At 31.4% G+C, this 16,680-nt stretch overlaps 2 protein-coding genes across 2 annotated transcripts; one reads left to right on the forward strand and one right to left on the reverse strand.

Annotated features, from left to right (window-relative positions):
- Positions 1-585: 585 nt before the first annotated feature.
- On the forward strand, positions 586-9,171 carry LOC106717125 (solute carrier family 35 member C2). The gene is made up of 6 exons (XM_014510844.2): positions 586-666; positions 835-1,044; positions 1,371-1,658; positions 3,479-3,731; positions 8,172-8,338; positions 8,664-9,171. Exons 1-6 carry the CDS (start codon positions 619-621, stop codon positions 8,985-8,987), a joined length of 1,290 nt encoding a protein of 429 aa, XP_014366330.2. The 5' UTR covers positions 586-618; the 3' UTR covers positions 8,988-9,171.
- Positions 9,172-13,324: 4,153 nt separating this feature from the next.
- Positions 13,325-15,457, reverse strand: LOC106717187 (KIF-binding protein). Its single transcript, XM_014510922.2, has one exon. It carries the CDS (start codon positions 15,344-15,346, stop codon positions 13,682-13,684), a length of 1,665 nt encoding a protein of 554 aa, XP_014366408.2. The 5' UTR covers positions 15,347-15,457; the 3' UTR covers positions 13,325-13,681.
- Positions 15,458-16,680: the final 1,223 nt, after the last annotated feature.

Genomic DNA, 16,680 nt, shown 5'->3' on the forward strand with positions numbered 1-16,680 from the left:
CCAATGACTATACTATAATATGTATATCAAGAGCGTCGTCAGCAGATGGTCAAGGGCTATTAGTAAAAATTCTTTTTTTTTTGCAAGGAGAACGCTTGTCAACATGTGGTCCATTTTTTAAAATGACAAACTGACAACTCTATTTTGAGTTTACTATGTAAGATTGTGGACACCTTCATATTTATTAATTACCTACTTCACATTTATCGAGGTGCGGGGCTTCTGCCTCCTCCCCGGGCGCTGACAATTTTATTACTATCTACTTATGTTCTTCCTATGTCCCTCTCCTTACTCTGGATAATGCTGGATTGATGCTGGATAACCCTGTTTAAAACGTCAGGCTTTAAAAATATAACAACTCTGACATGAGGGCGCCACAATCTTCATTGACATTGCAGCATTTCTTAACCACGTCAATACATCTAACGAACAAAAGTCGTTTAAAAATTAAATCCCGTATTTTAAAATTTTATTTCAGCATATATACACATTAACCTTTCACTGATTCAAAGTAATTTTTGAGTTCATGATATTTTTTATTCCTTTTTCTCTGGTAAGGCTATTTATGAAAGGGCCGCACTAGTATCGGAAATCAGTTTTTACTAGACTATACTTGCTATGCTCTTTGATCAGTACTGTCTACAACAGAGCAGACATTTTTATCAGGTATCAAATTATAGATTTTTTGGCACCATTTTAGTAGCAAGTTGTTTTGACATTCGAGTTTTCACTTTAGCCGATTAGGTTCACTTCAAGGTTTTTGCTAAATTCTCGCTGTTGATATTGTCCATATAGATTTTTGTGATTTATTTAGAACTTAATTTAACTTCAAAGATGGTAGGCCGTGCTGTGACTGCTAACCAAGGCGCTAAATATGAACAGCTGGCTTCAAAACCAGATGGCGACGAAGAAGTAATAAGAAGTAAAGGAAAAGGAAAATGGTCGGATATATGTGTGCAAAAAAGTCTGTTTTCTTTGGGACTTATACTATTTTACTTTTCACTATCTATCGGTCTAACATTTTACCAAAGATGGCTTTTAAAGGTATTTTATTGTATTATCATATGGTTTTCGAATTTTAATTCATATAGTACGATTTGAGTCGTAGTGTTAGTTGATGACAAGTCAGAAACAGAAACCAAAATCTCTTATAAACTTGTAATCAAAAAGCCGAGCAAATGCGTAATTTTAAAATTTTGATTTATAAAAAGTGTTAAATAAAATGGATAGGTTTTGTAAAAGTTAGTAATTGTTTATATTACTTATTTGAATGTTATTACATTAATGTAGTTGTGCAAAAACCACTTAAGGTATTGCATTGTTCATTGAATTACATTTCATAGTTTTATTAATAATCTTTAATTTTTTAGGAAGTACGTTATCCACTCACAATAGTGATGTACCATTTGATAGTAAAATGGCTACTCTCAGCATTTGCAAGGGAAGTTTTACATTGCATCACATTGAGACCTCAGCTGGTGCTTTCATTTATGACATGCTTACGTTCAGTTGGCCCAACTGGATTTGCTAGTGGCATTGATGTTGGCTTCTCAAATTGGGGACTTGAACTTGTCACAATTTCTCTCTACACTATGACAAAATCAACAACAATCATCTTCATACTTGGATTTGCAATATTCCTCGGCCTTGAGAAGAAGGTGGGTGTGATTAATTTTAGCCAAAAAATTCACTGTGGGCTTACACTGCTGAATTAATATACAAAAACATAGTTTTGTTCATATATCTAAAGATTACATTTTTAAAGTGACAGAACTATATGTTTTTGTATATAATTTTTTAATTAGATTTTTTTTATCAGTAACAGGTATCATTCTTAGCAGAACTGTATGCAGGTAATATTTACAATTAAAGAATAAATTAACTTTGTATTTCCCCTTCGGTGGTGCAATGATTAAGCACTTCTTATCATTATCATCAGCTCATTATATGTCCCCACTGATGGGCTCTGAGTCGCCCCTAAGTTAGGGGTGACTAGGCCATAGTCAACCATGCTGGCCCAGTGCAGATTAGCACATATCTTTGAATTTATTCTCAGGTATGTGCAGGTTTGATTTCTCAGGAATTTCATGAGTCACAGGTGTCATGGTTGACTAAGTTACCCTTTACTAAGAGTAGGTTTGAGCCACTAAGTGGGAACTTATATGAGCTGCCGAAAATTACTTTCTCGCGTTTAATGTTTCAGTCATATCTGCATAACAGTGTTATCCTACTATAGTTTTCTCATAGAAACCTGCATATAGTATTTTAAGATTATAAGTTTATCTATATAAATATATGATAAACAAAATTTGCATGTTTGTCTAGGTGTGCTATCAAAAGATTTCAATTACAAACCCAAGAGTTTAAAAGAAAAACAGTGTTCTTAAATTTGAATAAAGCAGTTTCCTTTCTGAAATTATTTTGACATTTGGATTTTTTACTTGCCATTGCAACTCATGCTGGTTTAGATTGTATATTACTGAATAGTAATGCTCTGCGTTTTTGATTGTGTTATTGCTGAATGCAGTATAATCAAGACAGTAAATGGACATGCGATTATCAATGTTTTAAACTGCTATGCGATAACAATTCTGATAATATATATGAACTAAAAATCGAGGCGAGACTGATTGCGATACCGTTGTTAGTAGTATCGTAACGCGAATTGATCTGTCGGTAAATATCGTCACAGCGCATGAACCTAATGCGTTTTGTTTGTGGCAAAGAGCGACAAAGTTTTCTTACCACTTCTGGGCATTCACCTCGCCCAAAGATCGCCATGATGATCGTCCCTGTGGTACCCGACAAAGTTTCATTATCCGTTAAATTAAAATATTCACGACAACTGTAATTGCTCGTGTGACACCTGCCGCCTATCTATTTTTATTAGGCGGCAGGTGCCCGATACATAGTATGCAGTCATTAACCGTGCGTTTAAATGTCAAGTACAAAACGTGTTATTCATGCTCATCGAACAGACATCACAAATAAACATTGAAGTACTTTCTTACATTAAAAGCAGTTATTTTATATATTTAGGGATAAACATACTCTTTTAAAACCAAGTTGACGTCCATAATATCGAATCATTTGTGGTTAAAGAGTATCTAATGTATTTTGTGGAGTAATATAATAATTTTTTAATGGCCTCCCTAATGTCTGTACCAATTATCAGCTTTATGCGAAGTACTATTAATTTCCCTAGCAAGAGTTGTTGGCAACAACCTATTTTACATTATATTTTGATAAGTGTGCGTTTTCTTTTTACATTAGTTGTACATATTATATAACAATAGTTACATTAACCCTAACTTTCTGAGACCATAATACCCATTTAAAACATATCGTTATCTATGTTTTGAGAAAAGTTATGACAGGGATGACAATATGTTTTATACAGAAATTCTGGTCTCAGAAACCAATGGTAACTGAGTACAAATATCAAAAATGTGGTGCTTAATAAATCTCTTTTTCACAGTCTTGGTCGCTGGTTGGAATTGTTATCATGATCGCTTCTGGACTGATCATGTTCACCTACAAAGCGACGCAGTTCAATCTTCTTGGCTTCTACTTCCTCCTGTTAGCATCGTTCGCTGCTGGCTTGAGATGGTCCTTCGCACAACTTCTAATGCAAAAGTCTAAGCTGGGTCTTGACAATCCCGTGGACATGGTGTTTCATGTGCAGCCCTGGATGTTCGTGTCGCTGCTACCTTTCACTATTATGTTCGAAGGTGAGTCTATTTCAATTGACAATAGATTTATTATATATTTTAATTTTGTGTTTTAAATAATGCTTAATATGTAAATAATATTGGTTTTTTAACTACTAGGTTACTAATTACTTTAGTTATTGTTACCAATACATAAAAATTTTTTCTATACAAGTAGTCAGCTAAAGAAAAATATTCGGAAATTGTTTCAGTTTTGACAAAACGAAATTTCTGATGAAACTTTTAAGTTCGCAAAGTTTTATGAGAACTTTAATTAATTTGGGCATTGATCGGATTTAAACTTTTGGGAACAAAATTTTCCGGTTTCAGAAAGAAGCCATAAATTAAAAGTATTCTCTGTGTTTGACGTAAAGCGGTCATGATGTTTGTAATTGGGAAATTTTATTGCATTACTATGATATTTTTGGGATAATTTTTTATTTTGTTAGTCGTATTTCCCTTCAAGATTTATTTTAACACGTCTTGATATAGGAATAAAATTTTTGCAAAAATTTATAACATTCTTGTGAAATACGTTATAAATTACAATGGTTTGTTATTAAACGTATCTATTATTGCTTTTATTATAGTATGGCGTGGTTGTAACTAAATACTACTTATAATTTGTACAGTCACTTTTTGCTCACGTGTAAAATGGGTATTTTTATGAAACGTAAATTTCAGCTCCGACGACAGATTTAACATAATTGAATTTCAAATCAGATTTGGTGTTATCCTTCGTTTTTATTCTGGAATAAATTGCAGTTCGACATATGTATGTCTTACGTAGTTTTTCTGAAAATCTGAATTATTGATATGTTTTTATTTAAGGATAGTTAATAAGGAATATTATGTATTATAACTAGCTATACCAAGTCCGATGAAATAAGGTGCCAGTTATGATACAAAAATTATTTCCATATTGCAGAAAATTATGGCAACTTAGGTTTTCTGTAAACTACTCAATATGCCAGACAATACGAAAACAGATCATGAAATTTAAAATTCAGATTACTTATCGTTTATTCACGCCATATTTTATGGTAAAGAGGTACCAGTGACGCGCACTATCTTGTTTTACCTATATATTCTATACCTTGCGTTACGACGACATTCTCACTATCTATATTATCTTACTACATAATCCGTTTTCATGTTCTATTTATTTACCTGGCAAGATGGTAATGTTTTCGCTTGTATGTATTTTTTTATTTATATGGACTTGTATGCATGTAGCCATGCAATGAAAATTCCTAAAGACTAACGACTGAACTGATCTTCGACGAGTGAGGTATCATTCGATTAGTATTTTTCCCTAGTGATTTGGATTTTTCCAGTGATGTTTCTATTAATACATATTGAAGTCTCTGTTTTGTTAAAAAGAATGGAACTTATACTGTATATATTTAATAATTTACCTGCAGTCATTTAAGGATGAAACTATCTAATGGAAATTTTAAAAAAGCTCAAAAATTATTTATTACATTCATTACCATAGTATTTTTTTTTCTCATTATTCATTTAATTTATACTTTCCTTAACTTTATTTTAATTTAAATTATCTTATTTACTTTTATTTCATATTAATTTTCATTTAAAAAATAATTTTTGATCCTACAGTCAAATTTTTTTAAATAGTTTTGTGGGACGTAGTTGTATTTCCAAAGTTAACACTGTATTATAAATAATTAAGATATGGTCACAAGTGTCAGAGAAGTAAAGCTCTGGGTTATAAGTAGAATAAACAAGTAGGTTATTTCAACTTTGTGGTTTAAAAAAAATCTAATATATAAAATTCTCTTGTGACAGTTTTCGTTTCCGTACTCCTCCGAAACGGCTTGACCGATTCTCATGAAATTTTGTGAGCATATTCAGTAGGTCTGAGAATCGGCCAACATCTATTTTTAATTTTTTTTTTAACTACGCGTGGACGGAGTCGTGGGCAACAGCTAGTTTACATATAATGTAAGAGAACGGAGAGGTGTGGAAATCGTTAAAATGTTGATGCACTGCTTGTCGTAATGTCGTATCGCTCGTATCGTAGCTAATTAAAGTATATAGTTTGTTTCCTTTGCCAAATGAACTTAGGCTTCAACCCAGTGTTTGTGCAAACATATTTAAAAAAATATATATTATCTGATATGTATGGCGTAGGTCTCCAATTTTAGCGTCACGTCTGTTGTCATTGCTACGTCTGTTATTTCAAATCGTGGTAAAAAAATATTTTTCTACAGATATTTGGAGCAGTTTTCTAAACATACAGTGGAAACACATAATAATGTACAGTCAGCTTCATAAATATAGTGGCAGTCAAGATATCCAAATATATAGGAACACCTAAAGTGATCAATTATATAAGTACAACCAAAGTCATCAAATTAATTGAAGCATCCACTCTACGCAAAAACACCGGAGCGTTCACATCGTCATATATATGAGTACATTCAAAGTGCCCATAATTATAGTAACAGACATAGCGTCAATAGTAACGAAGCATCGAAAGTATGCAAAAATATCGTAACATTAGACAAAATTCAACTCAAACTCTATTTACTTAAGATACACTTTGAAATGTACGTTTGTTAAATTCATTTGACGCTTTGTATCAACATAATAGGTTGTCCAATAAGTTCGTTCCGATTTTCAATAGGTATCTTAGAATAGACTGGAATATATTACAATTATTGAAAACATATGACATGTTTACATAACACATACATACTAAAAGAGGATAACTTCAGCCATATTTTGACAAATGGTAGGACACGATTTGTTTTATCTATCAGTTTTATAAAAACTGATTGACTTAATTTTTGTCGAAATACATAAGACGTTTTGCTATAAAATCGAACAAATATAATTTAAAAGACGTATGCCAAAATGCCTTAAGGCCTTTAAAATTTCCCTTAAAAATCGGCACGAACTTATCGGACAACCCAACATTTTTCTTCTTATTATTATAACGCTTAAAATTTATAAATTTAAGATACATGACAGATACCTAATCTATATATATATATAAAAGAAAGTCGTGTCAGTTACACTGTTTATAACTCAATTTCGGTCGAACTGATTTAGCTGAAAATTGATGGGGAGGTAGCTTAGGACTAGGAGACGGACATAGGAACTTTTTATCTTGTGAGCATTTTTTTTTATTCCGCGCGGACGAAGTCGCGGGTAAAAGCTAGTAAGTCATATCAAATTTTACTCTGTCACAATATGTGCTAGTTTCAGTGTTTTACTATTTTCGCCGCAGTACGTAAGTTTCATGGTTCGAATCCCAGGCTTACAAGGTTTTTATTTTTCAATATTATCAATCACATATAGAGCTTGATTTTTTTTTAATGAAAAGGAAAAATCTGGTAATGTACTTAGAATATGTTTTTTACTTAACAAAAACAATTTTAAATTTTTATTTTTGAGGTATTAAATATTAAAATAAAATTAATAACGATTAGGTTCGGCCATCTCGGGATAAAGCGAGTGGGCGGAGAGTGTTTTCACTTGTCATTGCGGTCATTGAAATTGAATTCTACTCGTATATCCATATCCTTGAAATAGCTTTGAAAGTATACAACTTCTGTTAAATTAATCGACAATTTGTATCAAAATATTTTTCTCTTACTGTTAGGTATCTTCAGTCCGGTTGCATTAGAATTTTCCAAGCGTAGATTTATTACACGTATTCGATGTCGCCAGTGACTTAGTCCGCGCGGAATTAAATGACGAAACTTACAATAACAAACGTGAACAATATAAAAACATGCTAATGACGTCTCGGTTAAAAAAAGGGACAAGGAATATTGTGGTTCCTTAATTTTTAAAGATGTCGAATAGTAACCAATAATTGTTGCGATAAAGTTCAATTTTATATAACGCTTTGATAATAAAATTAAAAACCTTAAAAAATTTAAAAATAAATAAAGTTTGGGATTCGAAACGCCAAAATTGCGTATTACAGCGAACAGTTAAGCCGTAAGGCCAAACTGGCATATATGGTGACAAATTAAAATTTGATATTGCTTATCTATCTAGTATCTGTCATGCGGGACGTAAACTTGTAGTAAATAGCAAAAAAATGTTTTGATATAAAATGTCAAATTAATTTGACAGATGTAGTATATTTCAAAGTGTATCTCAAGTAAATAGAGTTAGAGTTGAATTTTGTCTAATGTTACGATATTTTTGCATACTTTCGATGCTTCGTTACTATTGACGCTATGTCTGTTACTATAATTATGGGCACTTTGAATGTACTCATATATATGACGATGTGAACGCTCCGGTGTTTTTGCGTAGAGTGGATGCTTCAATTAATTTGATGACTTTGGTTGTACTTATATAATTGATCACTTTAGGTGTTCCTATATATTTGGATATCTTGACTGCCACTATATTTATGAAGCTGACTGTACATTGTACCACTTTACTTGGTTTAAAATTATTTGTTACTAATTTCAGGCACCACCTGCTTTGATTACCTCTTATCGTTGACTACGGAACAATTACTACCAACCATTCTCAAGGTGTCCGTCGGCGCGATACTGGCCTTTGCTATGGAGATCAGCGAATTTCTTGTCGTCACCTACACATCAAGTCTCACTCTATCCATTGCGGGCATTTTTAAGGTAGCACATACTGTAGAATTTTTTTATAAAAAAGAAAAAAAAATGAGTTCCTTTTTTCCTCGAACGAGGGAAATACTTGGAGGAATAGCTATCCTTTTAAAGCTTCTTCTAATACAGTGATTGAGACACACAAATTTGCCTAGCAAGCATGACATCGTCAGGACTGCGAGTATTAGTGGTCCGTTGAACAACTTTACATTTTAGTAACATTACTAAAAGTGAAGCATTGTATTGAAACATCCTATTTCTTGCCTACGCAGTTATAATAGTCCTCTGTTTGTGAGGATATAAAGCATTTAATGATACTTGATATGTTTTTTTACAGGAAATGTGTATTTTAATACTGGCAGTGGAAGTGAGCGGTGATCAACTAAGCGCTATTAATGTGGTCGGGCTGACAGTGTGCTTGTTGGGCATTATCGGGCATATCATCCACAAGGTTCTTGTAATAAAGGCTGTCGCTGGTACTATGAAGGCTCTAGATGCGGATGACTTCAATGAGATAAATAAGATGAGGATGCCCCAAACAAATGGGGACGGTAAACCACTGTTAGAAGACCATGTTCACTATAACGGAGTAAGCGATGATAGCGATATAGATGCTAGTGAAATCTTATACGAAGTGTTACATCGAAGAGATGCGAAATAAACACCTTGGCAACATTTAATCGATCGGATTCTTCCTTCAAAATTACTATAATCATGTAACTGTTAATGGGAAATTACTGTAATAATTTTTTAATTCTTGTATATTCAAAAAAAAACTTTGTCTTTCCCTTTCTATGTAAAGATTCCATAATCTAAAAGATTTTTACTTAGGATGTAGATTAAGAAGCGGTAAAAATGGCGATGTCCAACTTTATTAATATTACAATTACATATATTAATAAACATTTACAATTAATATACGAATGCTTTTGATCGCTAAATAGATTTAGAACATTTTTGCATTTTTATAGTTTTGATTAATTAAATTAAAGTAAATATCATATTATTAATAATATTTATTAAGGTTATATTGTTTTTATTTTTTTAATTATGAACCAGTGAAACTTTATTAGATCATTCCATTATAAAAATTATATAATTTAGTACGAGAGGTTACTTGAACTCGTCAACAAGCATTTATAATTAAGTTTAACATATATTCCTTTATTAGTTACGATTCGCGTATTTCTTACGATTGTAGTTTTATATTTTCTATTAGTAATGTTTTTACCAAAGCATGCTTATGTAATTAATGTTTAATATTATATATCTTAGTATAATATAATAATAGTTGATAAATTATGTGCAATTTAAATTTTCACATCATCAGTAGTTCATAAATGAACTTTCTTTAGATTTATTAATTTTAAATTATCATTTGTTACATTTTTGTTCATTAAAATCTGATCTCAATTTATTTTTTAACTATTAAATTTATAAAAAGACAAATTTATCTTGTTAAAATTATTAAATTTCGCATTAATCCAAAATAACAAACACGTTATGGACCAACAGACAATTGTTTTAAAGACGAATAGTAAGGAAAATAAAACAAAATGTGTAGCAAGTATATTTGCGCCATACATTATGGTGAAACTAAGATACTGCAGAATTTGAATTTAAATTTAAAAAAAAGATAAAAAAGATAACCTTTGTATCGGTATATTTTTTTTGTTTTTATTTTATTCCATACTAAATTATATATTATAAAAAATATGACCAGCTAATAAGAATTTATCAAATTTCACGTATAACTTTTAATTTTAATATTTAAACGTGCCATACACAATAAAGCTCACATTTGAACAACCGAGGCTATATATTGTTAAAACTATATCCTATATCAATTTACATAGAATTAAACTTACGTTACGAAAAATTATTATAAACGCACAAAAACTTCGCCTAAATGTACATTCATTACATAAATATGATAAGGTTTCTAGTCTATATAAAAAATAACCCACTTTGAGTTTTTGATATAGACTGTCTCTTCAGAAGATTTTAATAATTTTGCTCAATAATTTATTTTATGTACAATTTAATTATTAAATACTATAAAATATACACACATAAAAAGTGATCAAGGAACGCTCAAGTATTTTATGAAAATATTCATAATGTTAATGTCTTGAAAACATAATTAAATCATAACTTAAAAATTGGTTTTGTTTATAAAAAATAAGTACAATTTATATGAATGACAATATTTCTTTTGATCTAATACTTTAAAGTATTGTAATTTTTTTATTAATTTCAAATCTGGTTACGAAACATTTTACCTTTAAATCTTGCACAATATTAGTTAAACCTTTCAGTTGTACCTTAATTACTATCATAGACTTTAACAGTGGTAGATCCTGCAACAATAGTATTTGTTGGGTGCACGAATGGTGAAATACCACGAACACACAGAAGATAGGCGTGAAGTGGGAGCAATTCCGCGTACAGTCTGATGAGTGTGGTGCCGGAGGCCTAATTTTAATCCTCTTTCCCTTCCCACCCTTTTATTATTAGAAAAGGATGGGCAGGGGAATTGTTTTGACGGAAGAGGGAACGCATAGACAGGGGAAATATCTTCTTTCTGTGCATCACCTTCTCCGTTAATTAAAGATAGGCAACGCATCTGCAATTGCGGATGTCTATAGGCAACAGTCCAGCGAATTCAGGTGGCTGTTGTCTCGTTTGCCACCTTTTGATATAAAAACACTGACAACTCAAAGACAAATAACAAAAAACATATAACAAGGGATATTATAAAAACGAATTATAGCTCATTTGTTACTCGTTCCTTAGACTTTTTGGTGTGTGTAAGAACACCGGTTAAATATGTATCTATTTATTTCAATGTTCTAAACGTAAACATGAAATGTAATATACATTTGGCATAATTTGACGTGTTAGTAGAGGAGACAATGGGAGGGTCGGCCTTCACCAATCTGATAACCAATCCAAATTGCTGTTATAAAAAAAAGATAAATTGATTACAAAACTAATTGTAAAGATGCCTACAAAAAAGAAAATTTATTAAAATTAGTTGATTTTAAAATAGTCATAAACACTTTTCGATATGTTAGTTATAATAGGTATATTTGTTAATCAATAATAATATTTGATAAAAAAAGTTCTCCCATTGGCTCTTAGACTATGTCAACTGATATGTTGGATGAAAAGTTCAAATTTTCTTTTAAATGCAGTAATTTAAAATTGTATAATTTTTTTAAATAATAATATAAAAATCAAGTAATAGCAAAGTTAATAATAACAAGATCTATTCAATTTATAACACCCGTACAAGATCCTTTAATATAAACCTTAAACCTTAATATAAAATATTTACTACAACGTTACTACCCTTTTAATTGTATCGAATTACCTTCTTACTCTGAATAGTATTGTTCGTTACCAATGTTCCTGTTTTTACGGCTAAAATTTAACGTAGGAAACGTTGCAATTTGTGGTTTAAATTACTTAGAAATCATTAAAGAATTTTGTGTAAAAATAGTTCAAGTATTGTTTTTAATTTCTTTGGTAATTGCTTTATTTGAACACTGCAATAGAAATTAAAACTGATTGGATATTTTTCTTTTGCCTTGTAACAAAAAGCTTGTTTTGTTGTCTGTACTAGTTGTTGTTTGTAACAAAACCTTGTATTGTTGTTTTTACTATTTGTTATGTATAATAAAACCAATTTTGTAGTACATATTTAAAACTAATTAAGTTAGTATAAAGTTAATTAGTTTGCTTACAGTTAAGTTGAAATCATTAAATATATTTTATTAATTCCTTGTGGGGAATGTATTATAAAGATAAAAGATAAATTTGAGCATAAAGTGTTATCAGTTTTATCAGTTTTTATTGATGCTTAATAATAATGTAATGTAATATGTCTGTTTTATAATTGTCATAGATTAATTGAACTTTGCGAATAAATAAAAAACCAAAATATTATAATATATAAAAAGATGTAACGTTATTTAGAACTTTATAACCCACATTACCACAAGGAATTAAAAAAAAAATTGTGTTTGTTATATTTTAATTATTTTTATGCTCATCAAAGCTGCTGAAAAACTTGAATAATTTATAATGTTTTTACATTTTTAATTTTAAGGCATAGATTTTTTTTTGTTTCCACTGTCGAAACACTTGAGTAAAAACATAGTAGTCCCTCTGCTAAAATCTCATAACACCTTCTCTTCTCTCTCATAAAAAAACAGATAACATGTTTCAATACAGTCCGGCAATTTCATGGGTAATTTAAATTTCAATATTTCGAATGATTTAAGACAATATCTATTGTATAAAAAAATCACGTTTATTTAGAGCTCTATCCCATATATTGGAAAGACATTTCCATAATTATTTACTACTTTTAATTTTATAGTGTTACTATTGCACTAGACGTTTTTATTTATTGGTTAGCACAGCACTGTTATTGGTTTTATCGATGTGTTTACAAGTTTTTGAGAGTATTCACTGGGAAACAATTGTTCATAAATCCTATACTAAAAATATAATCTACTTGTTTCTTAAATAAATCATTATTTAAAAAAAATGTGAAAATTACCTGTTTATCGATATGTTACTGTCGCACATCACTTCGAGCGACATACTGAATGTCTGAGGAGTTGTTTTTGGAAACATATTGATGCTTCTGAACCTATCGGAATCAATGTTTCCCAGTGAATATGGTGCAACACTATTTTAAAGCAAGAAATATTATCAAAATTATTCCTGTAACGCCAAAATAATTCTAATAGTCCTTTTCCTATACTTTTAATATAAAATAAGGTACTATACGATATAATTGTAAGCGTAATATTATAAAATTGCATTTTATACACATATATTGTAATGTTTAAGAGGTCTGGTACTTAACTTGTCATAAAAATGTTTGAAAATAAAAATCTCTTTAGACAAAGTAAAATATTTTTTTTGTTTATCGTATGAGAACTTGTAGACATTTTTTTTAATTCTCTAGATTAATATGTGTCTATGTAGGTTAACAATAATCTTTTTTCCTATGTACTGTTACCAAAACATGTATTTTTTTTATATCTTCTGGTCGTTTTATTGCTTTGTAAGTTTTGGAGGAAATAACGTTTGGTGACATAAAAGACATATTTCTTTGTATAAATGTAATAAAACATTACAGAATTATTTGACAATCATGGCAGTACTGGGGCGGATTTATATTTTCTTTTATAGTTGGTCGCTTTAAACAGTGACTTAAATAATTAAGTGAATTTCGTAAATATAGATCATTATGCAAATGGTGTTTTATTTTAAATGTAATTTTCTCAAGGTGAAGTGTTCAGAAATGTTACTGAGCAAAACAAAGGAACCTGTGAATCAGTTCTTCAGTATGTCGGTGGCAAAACTTAGCTGCGACGGCGTCTTAGCGTCCAACTGGCCGCTCAAGCGAAACAACTTTCCATTTATTAAAGTCGCCGCTTCCATCTTGCGAAGGAATACATTTTTACTAGATGTATTTAAAGTTTTCTCCGTCAGTGTTTTATTAGATTCTGAGTCCAAAGAATTTATAATGGAGTCGGCATCTGCGTCTAAGTTAAATATGTTTGTCTGAGACTCTTCGCGCCAGAGCTTTTGCAAATTGAGGGCCATCAGCTCGAGTTGAACTTGCGACAGCTCCTTGATAACATCGATCTGCACTGACATCACGCTATCGCAGTTTTTCAACAGAGAGTTCAACGCCTCAAGCACGTCAGCCCGTCTTTTTTGTATGTTATATTGATTATCTATGTTTTTCTCAAAGAATGCCAAATGCTCGTACAATTCTGCCAACTGTAGAGAGCAGGATACATACTGTGCGCTATGATGCTCGAAATCGTAAAAATGTCTTGCTCTCATTAACCATTTGTGCGTAAATGTAAATAACTTTCTGGCTTCTTCAATTTCACAAATCATATCCACGGGGACTCGATTTTCTATATCTATTAAATTCAGCGAGGGGAAAATATAAAGCTTCTCTGTGGCTCCGTCTCCTTTTCCCTTTTTTTCAGGAACTTCCTTTACGTCGTCTTCCTCGTACTTTTCGACATTTACTACTCTCTCTTCTAAATCGTTTTGATTAACGGTTTTCCATAAGTTTGACTTAGTTGTCGTGTTCGAAAAGTAACGGTTTAAAATTTTCTTTCTCGACAATTTAAACAGTGTCAAACCGTATTTGACCCAGTGATGACTAAGTTCTAAGAAATGCATTTCAAAGTCAGCTTTCTGAAGAACGAATTCTTCCGGGATAAGCTTGCAGTTGTCGTGACAGGTGCGAAGGACGTGGTAGGCTGCGGAGAGATGATGGCGCGCGTTGCCGAGCTGGTTAAGGTACGTGAAGTAGTTGCCGAGGCGGGCGGTCCTCAGGGCCCAGTCCTGTGGCGTGCCCTCTTTCATCTCCAACTGTCGCCTCAAAGCTGTGTGGTTATAAAGAGTATATTTCTCAGGCAAATTCAATTTGTTATATAAAAATGCTTGCATCTGAACATTGTTTGTGATTATTTTGTCAATCTTTTCTGGTTTTACTCTTTTAATTTTTGTTATTGGCTCTGTTGTGAATAAATCTTCCGCATCAAAGAAATTTTCAGATAACGATTTGCTTATTTTCTCATAAACATCTTCCATGCTTTCTAGTATTTCCTTGGCGAGTGTCACTTCATCTAACTGTATGAGATAATAGCATAACAGATTCTGGATTCTTAACGTTATAAAAAGACATTCCTCTCTGAGCGCGAACTGCTTTAATTTGTCGAAAGATTCTTGTAAAATATTTCTTTTATCAGATAAACTAATGGGCATAGTTTTAACGGATAAAAGTGTTATATAGCCTTCCATGGCCAGAGACCTTACGTACTGGTCGTGGTTCTCCTTGCCGAACATCACGAGTTCCTTATTCAATATCTGTATGTCTTTCTTCAGATTAAGCAGGCCTTCAGATGAATTTCTATTTTTTATCGTGTTTTTAATATTTTCAAATGTGGATGATATTCGTCCTAATACTTCCATTGCTTTTCAATACTTTTAATTTATTTACGACAATCACCGATTTTTTCTAGGAATAGTTCACAAGTCACTATACAATTTTACGCGTCAATTTATAAAAACCGCTTCTTCCTGTCAAATAACAATTTTAAATCAGAATTCACGTGAAAATTATTATAACCAGTCAGCATTAGATGTATCAAAACTTGGTGGTTAAAAGCGGATATATAGCGATTGCTACCTTTGACTTCAAAGACTTAGTTTAGTCTATCAATAAGTTATCGCCACCATCATCAGACTTTATATAATTAGTTCTTATTTGTTTAAGACTATTTTTGGTTACGAGTGCCATAAGATATACTCTTTTAAGACGCCCTTTAGATTACATTAAAACCTCTCTACCTCCATTTGCTTGTTTCTGCCAAATATTAGCCGATATTGCCTTGTCTAAATTTAAAATTTCCACTATTACCATCCATTGCAGATTTATTGGACTACTAGCTTTTTCCCGCGAATCCGTCCGCACGGAGTTAAAAAATCTTTATAAGTAGCCTATGTGTTCCTCCAGACTATGTTCTACATCTGTGCCACATTTCATCAAGATCCGTTGAGCCGTTCCGGAGATACCTTCAAACAAATATCTATCCATCCACCTAAACATTCGCATTTATAATATTAAGTAAGATAGATAACATTTTATTTCTTTACAAAAGAATCTAATCTTTGCTTTCGAAGATATGCGCGTTTTACATAGACGTGTGGATATACATTTAGTTAAGCTGATTTTTAGCATTTTAAAAGGGGGGAGCAATAAAACAACAAAGAAAAACGTAATGCAACATATATTCTACATAAGTCGGAGCAGTGTACTAATTACTAATACGACACACAACACATTCAAATATTTAAATGTCTACATAGTGATTTATCTGATTTTTAGTACATAGTGGCTAAAAACGAACAGTTCGAGAAAAAAAAACTGTATAATATATAAAAAACTGTATAACAAGTAAAAAAATAAAAAGTTTTTTAAAATAACAAAAAATATTTTTTTGGTATTAAATAAAATGCATATAAATAAATGAAATAATATTTCTGACTTCCTTTTGCGCCAAGTTTATCACACCACGGTCTTATTGGTAAGTCTTTCTGCACCTCAGCATACCACTTTCCTTTGGTCTCAACTGTAGTATCCCAGTGCTCTTTCCAAAGCTTTCGCCAATTGGTTATGAAGTAAACATAGTAATCGGAGAATGGTACTTGTGATTGACTGTAATTTCGATTAGAATATGTATGTGTTATACTATCAGCAATCTCATTACCGTCTATACCACTGTGGAAGGGAACCCATATAAATT

Source organism: Papilio machaon, chromosome Z, assembly GCF_912999745.1.
Source record: "Papilio machaon chromosome Z, ilPapMach1.1, whole genome shotgun sequence".
Taxonomy (NCBI): domain Eukaryota; kingdom Metazoa; phylum Arthropoda; class Insecta; order Lepidoptera; family Papilionidae; genus Papilio; species Papilio machaon.